Here is a 24,629-nt window from a genome sequence, read left to right as displayed (position 1 = left end):
AACATTAGAAAAAAGATATTAGGTGCTAAATTGTTTGAGGTGGTTGAAATGATGCCACAACTGTGGCAGTGGGGGGGTTGTACTTGCTAGTCTTGATTATTGGGGGGGGGGGTACCATTATGGATCTTAATAAAAAAATAAAGATTTAATAAAGGTTAATTAAGTAAATAAAGAGAGTGTGATGATTTTACCTAAGTTTAACTCCTAACGAAATGATGGAAGCATATTACGTTATTGACATACATCATTCATTTGTATTGCATAAATAAATATAGAATGAGTAATGAAATTTATTCACAGACGTGTCCTTTCTTGAATAAAGTGTTGGATAGGAGGCTAGCTAAAATCTGATGCCTGTATTGTATCGATTTGAAATTCTGTTTGTTGATTGGTTGGTCTCTATGGGAATAAAAGTCTTACTTTAACATATGAGCCAAGGTAGATATCTCATGATTTCGCCATCATAAACTAATTATTATGAGCTGTCAACTGTAAGTTGGGGTTCTAAAAGTAAATGTTTAAACTAAATCTTAATCTTAAATAGGCCTTTATTTAAAGTTTTTTTAACACTTTGCGGCACCCTATAAGCGTGATCTCAAATCAGCTTTTACATGTCCTCAGATTTTTAAATACAATTACAAAAAAAAAAAAATGGGCAAACATTGACAGATGGAATGTTCAGAAAACCTTTTTGACATTCATTACATTCATTATCAACTGTCATTATTTTTGCAGTTCTGTTTGGTGATGGTAGTGGCGCATAAATTATACACTTTAGTTTTAATACATAGTAAGACTGCATGTGTAGGGGGCACCAGGGTTGGTTGGTACATTTTTCATACTTTGTTGAATATTTCTGGTGGAACAAACTTTAAAGGGATAGTTCACCCAAAAATGAAAATTCAGCCATTATTTACTCACTCCTGTGTTGTTATAAACCCATATGACTTTCTTGCTTTTTCTTAACACAAAGGAACAGTTTTAAAAAATGTTGTGCTCAGCGATGTCATACATTGGCAGTTTACGGTGACCACCTTTTCAAGCTTCAAAAGGACACAGAAGTATGATTCAGAAGTCTAATAAATTATTGTGACTCATGCCTTGTTCTGAAGGCATACGATAAGGTTTGGTGAGAAACAAACCAAAATCATATGTATTATTTAGTGAAAATGTCTTCTTCGACTGCACGCCTTAAATCATTCTCAGTTTGATTTCCGAGGACTCCATTTCAAACAAATACGGCTGGGCATAGAAATGCATCTCCTCGTCGACATCAAACTCTTCAGACATGTTTTGTAATTTCTGTATGTGTGCAGCTGTGTTGTGTTCTGTTGTTACTATTGCCGTGGCGGACCTGTTTTTAGATAAACAAAACAAGATTTCGCCTGAACGGCCCATCTCGCAAAAGAGGCTGTGTATTCTGCTGCTCGTGCACTCTCATGAATGCGCACAGAAGAGCAACGGTCGGTGAAGATTTTCAATAAGTAATACATTTGATTTCAGTTTGTTTCTCACCAAACCCAACAGGAAGTCGGCCATTTTGGATTTTCTGAAAATCGCAAGCTCTGAACTTTTAAATACTCCTCCTAGGGGATTCATGTGACTGGCACCAAATTTGTGCAACATCATGCCAAGACATTGTAGATGTTAAATTGTGAACGAATTTTTGATATTTTGAACGGTGTCGCCATGGCGCAGCAATACATTTATAGCTAAAAATGTAAAACAGGAAATTCCTTATATCTTCTGTGTGCATTGTATGATTTTTATGAAAATTTAGCTGTATGTTTGGCAATGGGGCTGATCACATTTATGCGGCTACTATGGGTCACGGTCATAGCGCTATCAATTGCGATATCAATACGCTTGTGTTTACCCAAATTGCTTAAAAATTGTTTAGAATAATGTGTCCACCTTGCATTGTTTTCTGAAAGCCACCGTGTGGAAATGGACCATGGTGCTTGGGCCCATCATCGCTGCTTGCTCAGTGGTAAGCTCTGTCATCTCATGAAGGTCCCGGGTTTGAGTCCCAGCCCATCTGGGCCTTTCTGTGTGGAGTTTGCATGTTCTCCCCGTGTTCAAGTGGGTTTCCTCCAGGTGCTCCGGTTTCCCCCACAAGTCCAAAAACATGCAGATTAATTGATTTGGAGACTAAATTGAGTGAGAGTCCCCCAGCCACTGAGGGTTGTGTCAGGAAGGGCATCCGGCATAAAACCTGTGCCAAGTCAAATATGTGGATCACGGATGGTCCGCTGTGGCAACCCCTAACAGGAGCAGCCGAAAGAAAAAGATTATTATTATACTATACTATACAATTATTTTATGTTAAATGTGTGTGTATTTAGAGGTATTAAGGTGTTAAATAGTGTGTATGAAGGTTATGAATTAGTATATAATCTTTTTTTTTATACCCAGTGTAATAACCCACCCAAATACCAATGTGCCAACCAACCCCTCTTACACTCTTTTTATAAATGATAAATGATGTTAGCCAGCTAGCATAGCTTGTCACAGGCTGACCAATCTTATATCAAAATATAGCTGAAACCCCACAGTTTTAACTAAAATTAATACATTTTTTAAAGATTTAAGATTAAGATTTTTAGCAGATGAGTTCAATTTTTTGTTTTGACCTAGATAAAATGAATCGTTGTCTTCACAATAACAGATGCTCTGACAGAATCAATCAGTGTAGGTCAAGAAAGTGAACATTTAGGTGTTACACCAACCCCCTGTAGCCGACCAACCCCAGTCTCCCCTACATGAACTGTGAGACAGCAGTATAAAATCAAAATGTACACCTCCACTCATGCGTCTCTCTACCCATCTGTCTCTCTATCTCTCCATCAGTTTGAAATGTCAGACACATCAATCTTCAAGCTACTGATATATCTAACCCTGCATGAACTTCAGGACCCTGGGTAATAAACATTCTGACAGCTGAGAGTCTTTACCATCACCAAAAACACTGACGAGAAGACAATCTAAGCTGACTGCACACACACACACACACACACACACACAATTTGTTTTTTCATCATAGTGGGGACTTTCCAATGACTTCCATTATTTTTATACTTAGCAAAAGACATTTTCTACATTTCACTACCCCTGAACCTTTCCATTATAGATTGTCATTAAAACCATTAAAAGCCATTTTCCTCATGTGGATTGTTGGATGATCCCCATTTTGTATAGGTGATTCAGGTTTTGCCTACATTGTTGGGACCAAATGTCCTGACCCCATACACAGAGTGTCTCATGAGCTCTCCAGCATGGTGGAAACAGTGTAGATCTGCGTCTTCAGCCTCTTCTCCATCTCTCTGATCATCTGACAGAGGGCTAGAGGGTAGCAGCAATATACTATAGTCCAGTCCTCATGCACACTGCCCTACAAACACACACACACATTAATTGTAGAGCAACTGGAATGTATTTTTAATTTGATATAGCTGGACAAATTAGGTTTTGTAGATTTCTAAGAGCTGTAAAGTAAGGATACCTTTCCCTTAAACTGATTTAACACCCCTCGATCAAGTCCCTATAAAAATATCTAGTTGAAATTAAGGAATTTTCATCTAACAGTCAAATACTAGATCTCTTTACCTCTTTACACAAGGGAGTTGTGACAATATAAATCTCCATTCCTAGAGATATTGCATTGTAACTGTTTAGTTAAAAAAAAAAAAAATCAAGTTCAAGTATCAAAACAAGTCCCAATAATTCATAGTTAAGCTGGAACGTCAGTGAATTGTTAAATATTCAATTACTGTACTACTCTAACTTTTGTAAGTAAAGGTTAGAGTAGCTAATGAGGAAAATACTTAAGTATAAGTATTAAATTAACTGATATTAAGGATCAAAAGTAGAAGTAAATAGTTTTAAGTTCATTGTTTCAGCTTAAAAGGGTTTTGAAAATGTTATTGTTAGACACATTATATACTGTATATAACCCATATACAATAAAATGTATTCAAATATAATGGCAATGAATGGGGACATGCAAACTGGATGATATTCATATGTAAAACAAGCATATAAAAACCAAATGTAGCCCATGTGTTATTTTATATGTTAGTGTGCATTGCACACTAAATCTATCAAATAATGTGTTTACACTAGTTAAGTACACATTAGTTAACATGAATTAATGATGAACAATACTTTTTCAACACTTACTAATCTTTGTTAATGTTAATTTTAACATATAGTAAAATATTTTTAAAATCAAAAGTTGTATTAACATAAGTTAATGCATTATGAACTAAAAAAAAAAAAAATAAATAAAAATGAACAGTTGTGGTTTTCATAAATTAACATTAACCAAGATGAATAAATGCTTTAAAAATATTGTTCATTATTAGTATATGATACCTAATGTATTTACTTTATTACTATTGTTAACAAATACAACCTGATTCCAAAGTGTTACCAAATATATCAGTAGTTTACAATTGGTACATTTTCCTGAGAATGACCCAGCTGTATTCATCATGATAACATTTTGTAATAATTTTGATTTTCTGTGACTAATAAAATTATTCTACATTATTTATATGTTGAATCCTTACCCTGATCTTAAAGCGCTCTCTGATGCCCACTCTCATGGCAAACGTGGAGCCGGGCAGCAGCGGCAGACACGCATTCTCCATACTTATGAGCCACACTCAGGTCCAAACAGCATGGCACAAATGCGCCCATCAGAACTGCACAGAAGAGACAAGAGATGCTTTAAAACATAGACTAGTATCTGTAAAAATACAAATAAAATCAAATGCATATCTAGAATAAGTTTAATGCTGCTTATGTTTATAAATGAGGATTAGTCGGGAGCCTGGGTAGCTCAGCGAGTACTGACGCCGACTACCACCCCTGGAGTCGCGAGTTCGAATCCTGGGCGTGCTGAGTGACTCCAGTCAGTTCTTCTAAGCAACCAAATTGGCCTGGTTGCTAGGGAGGGTAGAGTCACATGGGGTAACCTCCTCATGGTCACTATAATGTGTGGTTCTCGCTCTCGGTGGGGCACGTGGTGAGTTGTGGGTGGATGCTGCAGAGAATAGTGTGAAGCCCCCACATGCACTAGGTCTCCACTGTAACGCGCTCAACAAGCCACGTGATAAGATGCGTAGATTGACGGTCTCAGACGCAGAGGCAACTGAGATTTGTCCTCCACCACACGGATTGAGGCAAGTTACTACACCTCCACGAGGACTTAGAGCACATTAGGAATTGGGCATTCCAAATTGGGGAGAAAAGGGGAGAAAATTAAAAAATTAAATCAAAAAATAAATAAATGAGGATTAAATTCAAAACTGATCCTCAAACAGCATAATGAATATGGCTCTGGCAATCGAATGGGTAGAAATGGACAATTCAATGTTCTTGGAAAAAACATAACTTTGATTTATGTCCAGGTTTACTTTAAATTAATGGAAAATCCTTAACAATTTATAATCATTAAGGAATATCATTAACTTTTAATGATTGTGAGATGGTAAACAAACCATGCTCATAATAAATTCATACTAATGCATACCCGAGAAAATACTAAGGCCCTGTACATCTGTTCGAAAAGTTTGACCCAGAAGATTATAAATTACAGTATGTAGTACACTAACAAGAAAAAGCAACTATTCTGGAAAATATATATCTCTGAATAACTTTAATAATGGTAAGAATGCACAGTTATCCTTGTCAGTGACTGTTAGCCTGCAAATACAAAGAGTAAATGTTTGGTTTATAATGCAATGACATTCAGACATTTTAAGTGGGGATAAGTGTCCTTTCATTTCAAAATATCTCCAAAATATCAAGGTTAAATGTCAAAAATGCAGAAAGTAGAACATTTAGCTCTTGTCTACCTGTCTATATACATGGTGCTATTTTTGACCACAAGGTGCTGTTTCTCACAAGCCCCTCCTCTTACATGTGCTGGTGTCACCACACACATCAAACATCCCTGTGCTCCAGTCTCCACCTGTCTGACTGATTGTGGTCACTGTTGTCGTGGTCACCCTGAAACCAGGTTGAGTCAAAACAGAAAGTTCCATCTTCTCACTTCCTGTTGCGTTATGTTCAACGTCTCGACCATCTGACGAGTTCATTTTGTGCTGAGGAGAAAGATAGTTTCAAACCAAGATCATTCACATCATCATGCATAGCCAGGCGTTTGACTAAATGGCAGAAGACCCACCCCCACTTACACAGGGGGAACCATCTGACTGACATAATATGTTTGTTGGTATGTTCGTAATGTGATAAAACACAGTTCATTTTCATTTTTATGTGCCATTGTAAGGTGGGTTTATCTCAAATTGATTATACCAGAAAAATAGACCCGCATCAACTCTTACTGGCCCCGGCTTGAGCCAACTAGCATCAATTAGCGTAGATTAGCACAGGCTCTGCCCGACTGAAAATTGGGGCTAAAATTGGTGTTAAAAACTTGTAGTGTAATCCAGCACACTCACAGAAGTTGGATAAATCCAGCCAATCAGATTTGGATATGGTAATGTATGAATCAAACAGTCAGTGAAAAGACTGTGGAGGTTCACACAGCCCTGTAAAGATACCGCGGTAAAGATAGTTTGCGGTCTGAAATTCAGAATTCGATTGGATGTAAATCCGCTTTGCGCTGTTGTAGACATGTAAATAATGTTGCATGTGATTCTTGTGTGATTTGTGATAGTGTTTTTCTATCATTATTATCATGTGTTTGCAAAATGTGACCTCTCAAAGCCTACAACACAGATTTTTCAGGTAAACTGTTGACTACAGAACTCAAAAAATGGTTAAGAGATGAAACCTGATCTGCGAAAAAATTCACAAATCATGAAGGTTTTTTTTTTTTAGCTTACTGTGACCCATCTAGGTTGTCAGTTTTTAGAATTATAAGCTGATTTCTCTGATAGATTTATCCATTGACACAGGCTATATTGTAATTATAACACAAGGCAATGGGGGTAGAGCAGTAAGACATAATCAAATGTGACCAAATGTGATTGTGAAAGGTTTCACAAATCAGGCTCTATCTAAAACAAGTGAATTTGCATGAACCCAGATTGCGTGTTTACTGGAAATAGCCATTAAAAGTGAAGAGTGCTTATTATTCACCTTCCCGACTCATGGACTTAAAAACAGTTGGCAGGAAAACAAACTGCTGTGAAAACATTCACAAATCAGATTGGTCAAGATGAGAGTGGTTTCAGTCTTCTAGGTGATCAGCTTTTGAAACTATTTGGATTAGAAAATGAAGAGTTGTAAAATTTAAATCATAGGAGAATTTTGTCATTTTTGTCCAAGAAATTGAAAAAATTACATCTTAATATTTTTGTTTACAAGCCATATTTACCATGATTTGTCATTTTTTCTTCACACAATAAAAAACAGCACACAAGTCATTATTTTGAATATCTCATTCATTTGAAATACAAAATAAATATAATGAGATAATCTCAAAATAATGAGATACAAAAAATAACGAGATATTAAAAAAATAGATAATATCTCAAAATAATGAGATACTAACTCAAAATGAGATAATCGAAAATTAGATATTTCAAAATAATGTGATAATATCTTAAAATAATGAGATCCTCAAAATAAGAGATATTACATCAAAATAATGAGATACCTCAATATAATGAGATACTAATGTAAAATAATGAAATGATGTCTCAAAATGAGATACTAACTCAAAATAACGAGATATTAACTCAATAATGAGATACCTCGGGCCTGGATAGCTCAGCGAGAATTGATGCTGACTACCACCCCTGGAGTTGTGAGTTCGAAATCCAGGGTGTGCTGAGTGACTCCAGCCAGGTCTCCTAAGCAACCAAATTGGCCCGGTTGCTAGGGAGAGTAGAGTCACATGGGGTAACCTCCTCGTGGTCCAGATTAGTGGTACTTGCTGGTAAGTGGCAAGTTGTGCGTAGATCGCGGAGAGTAGCATGAGCCTCCACATGCTAGGAGTCTCCGTGGTGTCATGCACAAAGAGCCACGTGATAAAATGCACTGATTGACTGTCTCAGAAGCGGAGGCAACTGAGATTTGTCCTCCGCCACCCGGATTGAGGTGAGTAACCGTGCCACCACGAGGACCTACTAAGTAGTGGGAATTGGGCATTCCAAATTGGGGAGAAAAGGAGATAAAAAAATAAATAAATAAAACAATTAATCATGAGATCCCTCATTAAATGAGATCACAAAATAATAAACTATAATTCTAATTTAAAATAATGAAATTATGTCTCAAAATGAGATAATCTCACAATAAAGAGATACAAAAAATGAGATACTAATTCAAAAATGCCATATCTCAAAATAATGAGATACTAACTCAAAAATGAGATATCTCAAAATGAGATACTAACTCAAAATAACGAGATATTAACTCAAAATAATGAGATACCTCAATAAATTAGATCACAAAATAATGAGATACTAACTTAAAACAATGAAATAATGTTTCAAAACTTAGATTATATCTCAAAGTAATGAGATAATATCTCAAAACGAGATAATCAAAAACAAGATAACTCAAAATAATGAGATATTCCATCTAAATAATGAGATATCTCAATAAATGATATAATCACAGAATAATGAGATACAAAAAATTAGACCAACTCAAAAATGAGATATTTCATAATAAGAAACTAACTCAAAAATGAGATATCTCAAAATAATGAGATACTCAAAATGAGATAATAAAAACAAGATATCTCAAAATAATTTGATAATATCTCAGAATAATGATACTAACTCAAAATAATGAAATAATGTTTAAAAAATGAGATAATATCTCAAAATAATGAAATATTTTAAAGAGATAATAAAAACGAGATATCTCGTAATAATGTGATAATATCTCAAAATAATGATACTAACTCAAAATAATGAGAAACTAACTCAAAATAATGAGATATCTCAAAATAATGAGATACTAGCTTAACATGAAATAGTGTTTCACAATGAGATAATCACTCAACCATGCTCTCTTCACTGACATTGTTTCCTCCGTTAAGTTTACTGACTTTATTAGTGACAAAATTGTTGGTTGTGGTGGAAATGACACCACAACTGTCATATTTTGTGTACAAAAAAATTATAAATAATTTTCACAGTAAATATTTAAAATGTACTGATTATTTTTTATTTATTTTTTTTGTGATGGAGTTTTATATTTTAAGAGTAAATGTCTGGGTTTGGTAAAATAATACAAATGTATACATAAAAATTATTTTAAAAGTAGCCAAAATAGATGAAGGCATGGTAAAAAGTTCCCAAGACAGTTTTAATGTAACCTACATTTAAAAAAGAAAAAGCTGAAATCTGTTAGTTTCAATAAACGTCAACCTGTGCTCAAAATGCATTAAGTCAAACTGTACATTAAAGTCATACAAATATAACAAATATCCATCTCCTTTACACACTACAATTATAAAACTTATAATCATGCACTATTGAGACTGAGACAACATTTACAGTACATATCCTGCTGGTGTCTACGATCCATACAAACACATATACAAAAAACTTTTCAAATATCACCACAAACATGCAGAAAGAGCTTATCAGTGATCCAGCCTGTGTGTGATGCTTCACAAATGCACCCCAAGAGCATAAATACAGGCAATGCAGAACTGCACGTCCTTTTGAGGTTTATGTCTCGCATCACTTCCTTCTGCAGAGCAACTGACATGAATCAAACTGGGTCACGTCAACTAATGAAACATTGCATGGAGTTGTCATATGTAGAATGGCTCGGTTATATATTTGGCAGTCAAGTCTGTTCAAGTGCATGTAAATGTCTATCTGAACACACTTACAGTATGCATGGCTGATCTTGTCTCTAGCTGCATCCGACTGTAAAAATGAATTCTCTTCTTATCTGCAATAGCCTGCTTGTCAGGAAAATAGAGTAATATCCCTTCAGCTTTTCTTATTAGGACAGTTTATTTATAATTTTATTTGAAAAGCTTCAGCTGAACTTTTGAGAAATTATATTATTCCACCTCAGGCTCAAAGCAGCAGGACCATAAGCACCATAATTAGTGAAGGGCCATCATAAAGGCATACGTAGCCTCATTATTCAGATTTGTGGTCAACAAATGTGGGTTTTAAAATGTATTCTTAAACTTAAACTCACAATCCTAAATATGGGGTAAAAAATACCAAGCTATTTGTAATTTCTAACCCTAAATCTTTACATCATGTCAATCCTTTCACAATAAGTTAATTTACTTAGAATTTGATTAGATATTAGAATTTGATTAGTATTTTTTTTTTTTTTTTTTAAAGGGACCATGTACAAATTTTAACATAAATGTTTCCATTTCATGCATTGTACCGGATTTAGCCAAAGGCTAATTTTCATCCACAGTCCCCTGGCAGGTCATCACTAACTTAAATGATAAAATAACACAAACAGTTCCTACATACATTAAAACATACACACACACACACACACACACACACATCCTATCAGGGCCAAAAAAATAAACAAATGAAACAATTATTAAGGAGTCAGTTTAACTGCAACCATGTCAATTTTCACAGAGTTGGGTCGATTTTAAAAAAAGATTTTAGCTTCAATTTAAAAAGACCAATAGATGTACACCCTTTTATATCCTCTGATAAGGCATTCCAATGAGTAGTAGCTTTCACTGAGAAAGACGATAGTCCAAAAGCAGAATGACGAAAAGGAACATCACAATCACTTATGGATAATAATCTAGTAGATCTCACAGAGTTTTTAGAATGAAAATGAACAAAATCACAGAGTACAGAAGGAGCCAAACCATTAAAAATGTTATATACCATACACAAATTTGAAAAAAGTCTAAAATTGTCAAAACTTAAAGATCCTAAAATGATGATAATGGTTTGGTTTTTTATCTAAAATTTTTAAAGTCTGTTTATATAGGGATTTTAAGGGTTTAATCACAGTTTTACCAGCTTGACCCCAACATGTCAGACAGTATGACATATGAGAAAGGATCGTAGCGTGCATGAAAGTTTTAGCTACATCAACAGAGAGACATTGTCTAAATTGTCTAAAATGTGCCAAGTTATATTTAATAGTCCTCACCATTTCCTTTACATGTTTTGTAAAACTAAGATTTGAGTCCAATATTACGGCGAGATAATTTAACTCAGTAACTATTTCTATCTTTTCACCATTAATAAAAATATCAACATTGGGGGAATGAACATTTGTTTTAGAGAAGAACATCCCCTTTGTTTTACCAATGTTCAGGCTAAGACACGATTGCTCCAGCCACTGTGTAATCCTTTTCATAGCAGCTTTTAACTTCTCCGCTGCTAACTCTGCTGTTCTCGCATGTGTAAAAATAACAGTATCATCAGCATACATTTGCACTTGTATCCCTTCACACTGTTGTGGGAGATCATTAATATACAGACTAAATAATAAGGGACCTAACACTGATCCTTGGGGTACACCCATTGTATAATGTAAGTTACAGGACTGAACCCCTTTCATTTTTACACATTGTTCTCTGTTTGATAAATATTAGGATATCCACGCTAAAGCTCCAGATGAAAACTGAAACTTAGAGAGTTTAGAAAGAAGAACTTTGTGATTAACTGTATCAAAGGCTTTACGCAAATCTAAAAATATAGCACCAACTAATCCTCCTTTGTCAAGTCTAGATTTTATTTGCTCTATTAAATGTAAAGTAGCTGTTTCAGTAGAATAATTTACTCTAAAACCAAACTGCATACAATGTAAACCAAACTTAACTGTATTAAGATAGGATGTCAGTTGTTCAAAAACGATCTTCTCCACAACCTTTGAGAGTACTGGCAGTATGCTTATGGGTCTATAATTACTAACTACATAATGATCTCCAGATTTAAAAATAGGAGTAACAATGGCTTGTTTCCATGCAATAGGAAAAACACTATATTCAAATGACAAATTAATTAAATGAGTAATGACAGGGGTTAAAATATCTTTGTGAGTATTTACAAACATAGTGTCAAATTGATGAGCATCTCTACATTTAGAATTTTTTAATGAGCTAATAACTTTGTTAACTTGCATTTCATTAGTCCTTGAACCTTGACTCACATCATCAATTGGAAGAATATTTATTTCCCTTATTGCAAATTTTTCCCCTAATTCATTAACAGTATTAATAAAAAAAAAAAAAACTATTAAAAGTAATAGCAATGGCATAATCGTCTTCAATTAGCTTAAAATCTCCTATAAAATTTGGTTCCTTCCATAAAAGTGTATTTACGTTTTTCCAAGTTAGCTTGCTATTGCCTTTTGCATTGTTCATTAGATGAAGATAGTAACTGGATTTTGCTACTCCATTAATGGTAGGATTAGTCGGTTTCCGTGTGCTTTGTAATAGATAACACATTATAATTACAAAACAATTAACAGCCCATGACATTTCTCTTTTAAAACATTTTTGCACAGCAACCCAGTTATATTTGAAATCTTTAAGGGAGGAAAGTCAGTACAAAAATGGCTAATAATGGACATAACTAGTAAATATCATTGCACCACACCACAACATTCAGTCAACATTTTTGTACTTTGTGCCGACAAAAGAAAACAACAACTGGTCACTCAGATCAAAACTGATCTGCCATCAGCATAATGATAAATGGCATTATGATTGTAGGCATTAACTTGAAATATTGAGCTCGCCAAAGTCAATATAGGTTTAAACAGAATGAGGTGATGATAAATAAGGGATAATCCACGACTATGAACCACGCAAAAGGAATGAAATTTAAGACTTTTTAAGGACCTGCGAGTACCCCGCACATATAAAATCTAAAAAAACCTACATAAAGAATATCATAAAGCATATTTTATTTTCAATAAAAGCTTAAGGTTGCATTAAAATTGAATGGTGATAAATAGGTACATTAAAAACATTTAAAAATTACATTTTATTAAAAATTTATTTTACATTACACACTTAAAGTAGAATCTACAGTGGCAAGAAAAATGTGTGAACCCTTTAGAAAAAGCTGGTTTAAAGCATTAGCTGGTCATAAAATGCGATCTCATCTTCATCAAATTCACAATTATAGACAAACACAATGTGCTTAAGCTAACAACACACATTTATAATCTTTCTATCTTTATTGAGTGCTGTGGAAAATGTAAGTGAAACATTGGATTTAATAACTGATCGATCCTCTTTTGGCAGCAATAACCTCAACCAAGCATTTCCGGTAGCTGCGGATTAGACCTGCACAACGTTCATAAAGAATTTTTAATCATTCTTCCTTACAGAACTTCTTCAGCTCAGACATATTCTTAGAATATCTGGTGTGAATGCCTCTCTTGAGGTCATTCCACAGCATCTCTGTTGGGTTAAGGTCTGAGTTCTGACTGGGCCACTCCAAAAGGTGGATTTTCTTTTTTATGAAGCCATTCTGTAATGGATTTACTTCAATGTTTAGGGTTATTGTCCTGCTGGACACCCACTTCTAGAGAGAGTAGCCACAGTACTAAATCATCTCCATTTATAGACAATGTGTCTAACTGTGGAGAGATGAATATCTAAGCTCTTTGACATAACTTTGTAACACATTCCAGCTTCATGCAAAGCGACAATTCTTGATCGTAGGTCTTCTATCTCTTTTTTGCAAAACATGGTCCACTTCAGAAGATGCTTCTTGTGAATAGCAAACTTAAAATGTTTGTGTTTTTTTTTTATAAGTTAGAGTATCTCTAACCCACACCTCCAATCTCGTTTCATTAATTGGATGCCAGGTTTACCAACTCCTGACTATAATTAGCTTTTGTTGACATCATTAGCCTAAGTGTTCACATACTTTTTCCAACCTACACTATGAATGTTTGAATGATGTATTCAATATGTACAAGAACAATACAATCATTTGTGTCATTAGTTAAAACAGATTGTGTTTGTTCATTACTGTAACTTACATGAAGATCAAACAAGATTTTAAGACCAATTTATCCATAAATGCAGGTAATTCCAAAGGGTTCACATACTTTTTCTTGCCACTATCAAATATTGCAATCTGTGATTCTTCTTGTTAATTATATCAGTAGCAACATGTCATGGGGAAACAAATGACAATTTCCTGAGAAAGAGCCAGTAACCTCCCTAATATAATTAGAGGTGGCATTTTCAAAAGACAATCATAGAAACAGATGTAAATTTTATTAGCATTTATTTATTAAATGTTCACTGAATGTCATTTGACAGAATGAGGACCAAGAAAGAAAAATAATCCTTTCTGCCTGGAGTTTTATAGTGAGAGAAATACAGGAATTATTGCACCCAGACAACATACTGTAGGTTGTACAAGTTCACAGTTGAATGCCCAACACATCAGGTCTTTTCACATATCCTTTGTTGGACTACTGTAGTTTACATATGTAGACTGGGTTTACAATACAGCACAGATGTATGAAAGTACAGCAATACCTGTAAGTTATGTATAGGGGCCACATAAAAAAACAATTTAGCAAAAAACTTGAAATATTTCCAGTCTAATTCATATTAATCTGAATGAATATAAAGTAAACGTTTTGTGAGTAAAGCCCCCCACAAAATAGAAGAGCAGTTAGAACATTCGGCTGCAAAATTTATTTTTGTGTATCTTATTGTTAGACTCCTTTTGTGTTCCACAGAGAGAGAGAGAAAACTACAGGTCTGTAGCAACATGAGGCTGAGTAAATTATGTCAGAATTTTCCTTTTTTGGGTAAACTATCCCTTAAACATGTTGCACTGAGGCTAAATGATAAATTAACTAACGCCTCAAGCAACTGATACAGATAAAAAAGGAGATTGTTTGTAGATGCATGTAAAGAGGCAAAGGAGAAAAACATGTATATAGAATGTATATTTGTATATAGAAAATGTCACTGGACCAGATAGACTAGAGTGTCCCCAATGTCCATTTTCAGGCCATTATCGCTCATATGAACTTTGCTTTGGTCCAGGTTGATGTGGAAGATTGAACTGTTTGAGATAGGAAGTTTACCCTCCTCTTCCTTTCCCAAAACAGGGATTCTTCTAGGTCCAAGCAGAGGGTCTTCAAAACGCATCAACTTCACTTTAGATAAATCTGAAATTTTTACAACAGGGTTATTCATAAACAACAACAACAGTGAATTTTTTTTTATTTGTTATAAAATACAACGCCATTCAGAAACCTTTGAGTGTGCCTTAAAGGGATAGTTCACCCAAAAATGAAAAATTCTCTCATCATTTACTCACCCTCATGCCAGCCCACATGTGTATGACTTTCTATCTTCTGCAGAACACAAACAAATATTTTTAGAAGTATATTTCAGCTCTGTAGGTTCATACAATGCAAGTGAATGGGTGCCAAAATTTTGACGCTCCAAAAATCACATAAAGGCAGCATAAAAGTAATTAATAAGACTCCAGTGGTTTAATCCATGTCTATAGAAGCGATATGATAGGTGTGGGTGAGAAACAGTTTAGGTGTTTAAGTCCATGTTTACTATAAATTTTCTCTGCTCAGTAGGTGGCGATATGCACGAAGAATGTGAATTGCCAGAAACAAAAGAAGAATGCGATAGTAGAGACTTACAGTAAAAAAGGACTTTGATCGGTTTCTCACCCACACCTATCATATCACTTCTGAAGATATAGATTTAACCACTGGAGTCTAATGGATTACTTTTATGCTGCCTTTATATGCTTTTTGGAGCTTCAAAGTTCTGGCCACTATTCACTTGCATTGTATGGACCAACAGAGCTGAAATTTTCTTCTAAAAATCTTAAATTGTGTTCTGCAGAAGAAAGAATGTCATACACATCTGGGACGGCATGAGGGTGAGTAAATGATAAGAGAATTTTCATTTTTTTTTGGTGAACTATGCCTTTAAGTGTCCACATAGATTTTGGGGCATCTGTAGGCTTCTAAATGTAAATTTTAAGTACTAATAGTTTCTTTAAAACCTTATTAAATCTTACTATTAGACTTCGCTCAAATAGTTTTCAAATGCCAGCACTAAAAGGCTTACCCTTGATGCCTTTGTTGACACGGGATAGTCTGCGGATGATGCTGTCTTTGCTGTCTCCCTGTCGAATGTCAATCCAAGTGGAGAACAGACCGTTGGATGGCTGTGGATTCACCACCGAGACTGATACTCCAGGCTATGAGACACACAGAGGTCACAGCTAATGATGCTGTATTTATAGATAATGTCACAGAGATTAAAACACTGGCAACCTTTTATTTGTATTATCATTGAGTGTGTACCAACTTTAATGTCATATTTAATAGTAACTTGTGAATATTCATTTATAATTATTTTCCACATTTTTGAAAAACAGTAAAGTTATCAAAACTATTAAACAACTAGGGCTGTCAATCAAAGAATATTTGATCAACATGTCGATTAATTATAGGACTTATAGGACCCGTAAAAGTTGTTGAAACTTTGAGGTCCTATAAGTCTCGAGGTCCCCGCATTCGTCCTTAGACCAAAACATAAACATACCAAAAACATAAATTCAGTCAAGTGTGTCTAATCTTTTGACTGAGTAGTGTATATTCATTTTATTTTGTAAAAATGAATTTAAGGAAGCCATTTATGAATCAGATTTAGTAAATACAATTTCAGAAAATTATTCAAAGTCAACCAAAAGCCTGGTAATAATTCAAAAACACCGGATGAATGCTGTACACCTACACTGTACCATTGTGAAATGAATCTTACCAGCATTACCAATGACCAAAGTGCTTCTAAAATTAGCTTGCCTGTAGCTGCATGTAACGCAGGGCAGATCAACCATAAAAAAAGCAAAACAATAGGCAGAGGCTTTTGAGCGCGCACTGCAGCTATGACAAGGCCTCAGTGGGCTGCCGGTTTCACCTCAGATCTGAAGACACAGAACGGTTTCCCAGGGCAACAGTCCTCCTTTACTTTTTCATCAGCCTCAGAGGCGAACACCACGTCTATCTGATCCAGCTGACGGAGGAGAGAGAGAGACTGGATAACCATTTAGCTACTGACTGAAAGAAGTATTAAGTGAGCTCAGATCTAACAGAGTCAACACATTACTGTCCTTTCTGCATTAAGCACTGTAGTTTGATTTGTTTTTACAAAAGAAAACAGACAAAATCTGTTATTCAAGGCCAAAAGTGAAAACTTCATGTTGCTTCAAACCCATATGACCTTCTTATGAGAAACACAAGGCATATACACAGACTGATAGCCTCAGTCACCATTCACTTTCATTGTATGAAAGAAGAAAAAAAAGATGCAATGAAAGTGAATGGTGACTTTGGTCAACGTTCTGCCTAACAAATGGGTTTGGAACAAAATGAGAGTGCTTCGACACATTTTTAGACAAGTGTAATGCAGTTAATCCAGGATGGACTTCAAAGACATTAGTCTTTAATCTTAAAGTTCATTAAAAATATTTTATTTTTATTTTTAAAACACTGGCCCTTAAAGCTTACTTCATTTACACATTTTAAACCATGACTTGCACTGCACATAAATAAGTAATATTGGCATTATATTCATGTTGTTTAGCCAGAGGGGAACTGGCCCCCACAGTGAGCCTGGTTTCTCCCAAGGTTATTTTTCTCCATTAACCAACATCTTATGGAGTTTTGCGTTCCTTGCCACAGTTGCCTTCGGCTTGCTCACAGGGGTTCTAAATACAATTATTATTATTTAATTTCTATACACATTTTACAGTCATATTTAATCAAACTACACAATGATCACTGTAAGACATTATAGATATTACAGTTTCATTTTCATTTTTTATTTTTTTTTTATGCATGATTTCCTGTAAAGCTGATTTGAAACGATGTGTGTTGTGAAAAGTGCTATAAAAATGACTTGACTTGAAACAGAATATTCAGTGGAAAATAATGTAGGATGGGACTGGATATTACGTATTGGGATTTGATTGGTTTATGAAAAGTGGGTTGTGATATTATTGGTTAATATTATTTTCTCCACCCCCCTTGGTTACGTCAACAAAAAAGATTGAGTTTCAGGTTGTTCTTTGAACAGTTGTGTGCTGCTACCTCAATTGAATTGGTCAAATAAACTATGTTCTCCAGCAGGACAGTGCGCTCTTCAAACTCCAGTTCTAGATCAAGAACCCTGGGCCCGTTCTTCTCCAGGTTATCCTGGAAACACAAAGACAGAAATATGACCAACTTCAATGCAGATCCGTAGTGCAAGAAGCACATTTCCGTCCATAATATTATGTACATTAATTCTCATTAACAAAAATTTTGCAAAGACAGCAATGAAAGTTAGTTTCTTATAATAGTTTCCTAATTTCTACATATAACACATTTTACATTAAAAGTTGTGAACAAACGAGTTTGGATCCAGGGTGTGCTGAGTGACTCCAGCCAGGCTCCAAAAGCAACCAATTGGTACGGTTGCAAGGGTGGGTAGAGTCACGTCATCACACTGGAAATGGAAGGTCAATTCGAGCACACTGTATTGTGGGATACAGTATTTTACCCAGTGTGCCGTGTTGTGTCCTACTTATTTTATCAATTGTTTTAAGGTCATTTGAGTATTCTATGCAAACAGAAAATTCCCATATTATGCTCATATACATGCTGCGTAGTATGCTATTCTGATCATAGCACATATTGGTACTAGTATCTGACCAGCTCATAAATCTGAGATCCAGTTTTCGTTTTTGTCAGGATCGTTTAATAATTCAAGAACCAAAGTCTTCTTTTACCTTTATCATAGCTACAAATGGCATCACTCGCTTCATGTATTTCTTCAGCTCTGGCATGGCGCCCAGCTCCATGGCGATAACCTTATTGTCAGGCAGAGTTCTACTGTTGCTCTGGAAATGACAATGGAAAAAAAGAGCTGTTTGATTGACAGCTCATCAAGATTGAAACATTTCAAATTCAGCACTGACATTCAGAGGATTGTTCTGAGATGTACAATAATGTGCCACTCACTCTACATCCCTGTGCTGTATAATAAAGCCATTTGCAACTTGGACATGGCCCTGTGTTTCAGTATTCTTTTATGCTAAACCTAATATTCACCATTATTAGACGGCTCTCTGGAAAACTTCATTCCGATTGAGCAATTCTGCATTATGCATCATTTGTCTCAAGACTGACGTCAACAAAAGCTAATTAAGAGTCAGGAGTTGGCAAACCTGGCATCCAATTAATGAAACGAGATTGGAGGTGTGGGTTAGATCTATTTTGACTTATAAAAAGCACTCAAACATTTTGAGTTTGTTATTCACAAGAAGCATCTGCTGATGAAAAAAAGGGATCACAGAAGACCTGCGATCAAGAATTGTTGCTTTGCATGAAGCTGGAAAGGGTTACAAAGTTATCTGGAAGAGCTTAGATATTCATCTGTCCACAGTTAGACAAATTGTCTATAAATGGAGATGATTTAGTACTGTGGCTACTCAGATGCAGCAGGACAATGACCCTAAACATTAAAGTAAATTCACTACAGAATGGCTTCAAAAAAAGAAAATCCACCTTTTGGAGTGGCCCAGTCAGAGCCCAGACCTTAATCCAATAGAGACGCTGTGGAATGACCTCAAGAGAGACGTTCACACCAGACATCTTAAGAATATGTCTGAGCTGAAGAAGTTCTGTAAGGAAGAATGGTCCAAAAGGCATTCTGAACGTTGTGCAGGTCTAATCCGCAACTACCGGAAATGCTTGGTTGAGATTATTGCTGCCAAAGGACGATTGACCAGTTATTAAATCCAAGGGTTCACTTACTTTTTCCACAGCACTGTGAATATGTAATGGGATGTGTTTAATAAATACATGAAAGATTGTAATTGTTTGTGTGTTGTTGGCTTAAAGGTGCTGCAAGCGATTTTTTCATGGAAAGGTACGCAAAAAAATGTTCCTACTCCCTGAGAGATATTACTGAAATAAGTGTTGTTAGATATCTCACCTGTCTCTGTGACAGCTCTAGAATCTGTAAACAGCAAACAAAAATAAGTCCCTGGACCGCGGACTTAAACTATGTTTCCATCCAAGGGTTTTTTTTTTTGCGACAAAATGTGTAGCGCATCAAAATTTTAGTTTACCGATATAGCTGATGGAAACGCAAGTTCTCGCTAAATTTTCACAAGTGTCCACATAATATTTTTCTGTTTAACTCTAGCACATAAACTCTATGCCGATACTTCAAATGTCGTGAAAAACTGGTTTGGAAACACTTTGTCGAGAAAATTGTCACATGACAGAATTTACGCCAATCATTAGCCTGTGTTAATCATGACAAGGTTAACATCCTTGAAAGCCAGTTTATTGTATGTGAAGCATTACTCGCACTGTTATGGATTGGTCTTAACAGCATACCTGCACAGATCCGATGCAGTGCCAACACAAATAACTCGCATCATGCACCTGTCATCGACCAGTGCACGGAGAACAAATGAGTGGCCACTCTTTACGATTAATCGCGGTAACCATCCGTTTATTTATTAAAGTTGCTTTTCCACACCATTCAAAATAATAGACAGCAGTCATGGAATTAGCCCACAATACAAAAAACATATAATTTCTATGCACAAAGATGTTTTAAATTAAAAATAAATATACAATACTAGAAGAAAAGCTTACATATGTTTTTTGGAACACTAACATATAGCCCAATTCTCTAAAATTATTGTTTAGCTTACTTTTGAAAAAATGCCTGTAAAATTCCTTGTATTAAATTAAATAAATTACCAAATGAATAAAGAATTACATTTAAACAAATTATTCCCAAATGAAAAAGATAATATTGTTAGGCCTATATACTTGCCTTTTCTTTACACACACTTAAATTAGCCGTACCCTGTTCTGTAGAAACAAAAGTCGTCTAAATGACATTCTCAGTACTATAATCTATCAGATCTATTTGACCAATGCTGAGTTCATTTTCAGAAAACTAGCTTTTGAACATTTTAAAACTTTACATATTTTAAAATGAATCCTCTTTACCTCGGATCGCATTTGCTGAGCTTCTTCAGAAAATATAAATTGCATTATGACGCTAAAATTATTTTTAGATGTCAATTAAGTTCTGTAGTTCGTTAAAAGTTGCTGGACATATATGCAGGACAAATATGCGGGACATAATGCAGTTGCGATGGCATTGCTTTAGATTAGATGATTGTTCAAAATAGCCTATTGAATATCAGGAATGTATCATATATAAACCCTGCATATACACATGGATGGATGGTCCTTATACTAAGACCGAAAGTTTCCCCCACTACTTGGTGCAGGTTGGCAGCTTGAGCAGGGCTATGATGATTCGCTTTCGGGTCGGAACCGGTGGCAACCTGCGATAGGCGCAACATCAGGACCAATATTACTGTCCTATCAGAAGGCCAGCTGTTCCCTTTTGACTGCAATTCCTCATTTTCTGCTTGCATTTATTTGTGAAATTAAAAATGACAGTAAGCTGGCTAATTTCAATGAATTGTCTCAATACTCTCCCCATTTTACCAAAACTTAATGAGGAAAAAATTAGGGACATCTGGGAGGCGAAAAGTACACAATTAGCGATATACACATTCCTGTATGGAAACAGCTTAAGGGCACAGTCCTTTTGTGATAAACCAAAACATATATGACAAAGTGTTTTTTTTTTTTTTTTTGCATGACGACATCACGCAGACCGTTTTTATCGATAAAAGACCATTTGAATGGAAACAGGCAGAAGATGGCAAATTTCATAAACATTTTTTTTTATGCATTTTCAACTTGTCGATAACAAAACAGCACGAAAAGTGGATGGAAACTAGTTTAATGAAGCTTTTGACTGGTCAATAATTTTGCACGTTCTCATAGTGTTGTAGTTGCAGCAAATTATTGAGAATTACTGCCATTTTTAAGCCATGTTGTTCATAAAAGTTGTCAGTTGAGGTCACTATTTTGCTGCTGTTGTTTTTAACAACAGTTTCTGCATGATGTCAGTCTCAATAAAGCTCATCTGGTATCTTTGGAGTTCTGGGTTTTGGAAAGAGGGGGCGTGGCTAATCCAATGGCTGAGTCTCGTGGAAGTAGAACGGCTAAAATCACTTACAGCACCTTTAAGCATTGTGTTTGTCTATACTTGTGACTGATGAAGATATCACATTTTATGACCAATTAATGCAAAAAAAGCTAATTCCAAAGGTTTCACATTTTATTTCTTGCCACTGTATATATACGTAGGTCCATCACTAATAATGACTGCTAAACTATACAATGAACCTTTGTCAGGGGCAAACAGTATCCTAAAAAGCAGTGCTAGTTTCACATCTGTCATTCTACACTGCGGTCTCTTCTCACATAGTACAATAATTTGAACTCAAATCAATATTTCATGTTAATTTTTTTTTTTCTTCTTTTGATAAGTGTAGTAAGTGGAATAATGTACAGCTGGTGATAAATCGCAAACTAAACCTTTCAGTGGTATACAAGACCCTTCTACTTCACATCAGGGTCTTGATCAACATTTTTAGGATTTATTATGCCATATTGACTGTACAATATCTCTTAATTTTCTCCTTTTACAGAAAAACAGCGTGGTCCATTTCTTCTCTGTAAAAAAAATCATGTTAAAGTTTTTTGAGCATTATAAATACCTTACGATCACATTGATTTGCACTTTTTGAGACAAAGACAAGTACCTTGTAATGTTTGCCCAGCAGAGAGAGGGCGTTGTGCTGCCAGGGTGGATAGGTCTTTGCTACATAGATGGTGCAGTGTGTGGGCTTGGCTGGAGGCTTGTTGTCCCCTTTCTGTGAATGATAATGGATAAAACAAAAATCAGAATCAGAATGAGCTTTATTGCCAAGTATGCTTACACACACACAAGGAATTTGTCATGGTGACAGAAGCTTCCAGTGCAAATGCAACTGTATACACATACATACAAACATATACATTTAAACATATAGTGACATTAAAATAAAAAAATAAGATATAACAGATGAAAAAAAGAGAAATATACAATAGAGCAATAATGTTGTTCGAATATTTTATACACAGATAGACAGTTATGTGCAGGTGATGTACTGAAGAAGAGGTAGGATATGTTAAAGAATATAAATGAAATATGGATACAAGTAGGAACGGATGGATTGAATATTGCACATGGTTGTATTGACAAAAGGAAAGTGTTCATGAGGTGGATGGCCTGAGGGACAAAAACATTCCTGTGCCTGGCTGTTCTGGTGCTCAGTGCTCTGTAGCGCCGGCCAGAGGGCAACAGTTCGAAAAGGAAGTGTGCTGGGTGAATGAGGTCAAGAGTGATTTTACCAGCCCTTTTCGTCAATCTGGATGTGTACAGTTCTAGCAGTGTGGGTAGGGGAGCGCCAATAATCCTCTCAGCAGTCCGAACTATCCTTTGTAGTCTTCTGATATCTGACTTAGTAGCTGAACCAAACCAGACAGTTATAGAAGTGCAAAGGACAGACTCAATGACTGCTGAGTAGAACTGTATTAGCAGCGCCTGTGGCAGGTTGAACTTCCTCAGCTGGCGAAGGAAGTACAACCTCTGCTGGGCCTTTTTCAAAATTGAGTCTATGTGCGTCTCCCACTTCAGGTCCTGTGAGATGGTAGTGCCCAGGAACCTGAAATGACTCCATTGCTGCCACAGTGCTGTTCAGAATGGTGAGCAGGAGTAAAGTCTGTAGTCATCAAGTCCTTTGATCTTGTGTTTCTTTGGGACAGGATGATTGTGGAGCGTTTGAAGCAGCAGGGGACTTCACACTGCTCCAGTGATCTGTTGAAGATCTGTGTGAAGATGGGGGCCAGCTGGTCAGCACAGAATTTTAGACAAGTTGGTGAAACATTGTCTGGGACCTGTGCTTCTCATGTCTTCTGTTACCAGAGGATCCCGCACACATCCTCTTCACAGATCTCAAGTGCAGATAGAGTAGCAGTAGAGATGAGGAGGGGGGTTGCAGGAGGTGTAAATGTTTGTGTGCTGTGAAGGTCAGAGCAGGTGTGGTGTGAGACTGGGCTTTTCAAATCTACAGTAAAACACATTTAAGTCGTCAGCCAATTGTTGATTCCCTACAATGTTGGGGGATGATTTCTTATAGTTGGTAAAGTCTTTCTGGCCTCTCCACACTGATGCAGGGTCGTTAGCTGAAAACTTTTTTCAGCTTTTCAGAACAGCTTCTTTTATGGCACTTTTCCACTGCACGTTACAGTTCGACTCGACTCTGCTCACTTTACTTTTCTGAGCTTGCTTTTCCACTGCAGTTTAGTGCAGCCTCAACGTGGGTGGGATTATAGGCTGATCGTCATATTTGCGCCGCCTCTACTGCCGTGACATCATCTTAAACGTAATACAAACACACAAAGGAGCAATGGAGGATATCGAAGGAATGGTGTTCTTGATTCTCGGCATGTGGCTGTTTTTCACAGCAAGACGACAAACTTTGTTTCAAAAGAGGCTGACGGCAGCTAGACAAAATACCACTAAAAAAAAACAGGAGAGTTTGGGAAATCATACACCAAAGCACAGATGAGGACATCACTGTGTTAGCTCAAAGACGATGCATGAGGGTAAGCTAACCTGCCATCTAGCTTATAGCAATGACGCTGGTAGTGACAATTTTCTCTGACCAATCAGCTATCTGCAGGGTTTG

The 24,629-nt window shown here is 35.9% G+C and overlaps 1 protein-coding gene and 1 pseudogene across 1 annotated transcript in view; both read right to left on the bottom strand.

Moving 5' to 3' along the window:
• Window positions 1–3,259: 3,259 nt before the first annotated feature.
• On the bottom strand, window positions 3,260–7,146 carry LOC127429376 (PLAC8-like protein 1; annotated as a pseudogene).
• Window positions 7,147–14,181: 7,035 nt separating this feature from the next.
• The window catches only part of LOC127429331 (leucine--tRNA ligase, cytoplasmic-like), a 44,738-nt gene continuing 34,290 nt past the window's right edge, over window positions 14,182–24,629 (bottom strand). The window contains exons 27-32 of the mRNA XM_051678297.1: window positions 22,659–22,769; window positions 18,735–18,845; window positions 18,055–18,159; window positions 16,883–16,978; window positions 16,028–16,160; window positions 14,182–15,099 (exon numbers count right to left, since the gene is read on the bottom strand). Of these exons, the coding sequence (XP_051534257.1) occupies window positions 14,894–15,099; window positions 16,028–16,160; window positions 16,883–16,978; window positions 18,055–18,159; window positions 18,735–18,845; window positions 22,659–22,769 (762 nt within the window). The 3' untranslated portion in view covers window positions 14,182–14,893. The remainder of the gene's footprint in view (window positions 15,100–16,027; window positions 16,161–16,882; window positions 16,979–18,054; window positions 18,160–18,734; window positions 18,846–22,658; window positions 22,770–24,629) is intronic.

The sequence above is a fragment of the Myxocyprinus asiaticus genome, chromosome 38 (assembly GCF_019703515.2).
Source record: "Myxocyprinus asiaticus isolate MX2 ecotype Aquarium Trade chromosome 38, UBuf_Myxa_2, whole genome shotgun sequence".
In the NCBI taxonomy this organism is placed as follows: Eukaryota; Metazoa; Chordata; class Actinopteri; order Cypriniformes; family Catostomidae; genus Myxocyprinus; species Myxocyprinus asiaticus.
The sequence above is the reverse complement of the archived record's forward strand: the minus strand, read 5'-3'. Positions and strand labels throughout refer to the sequence as shown.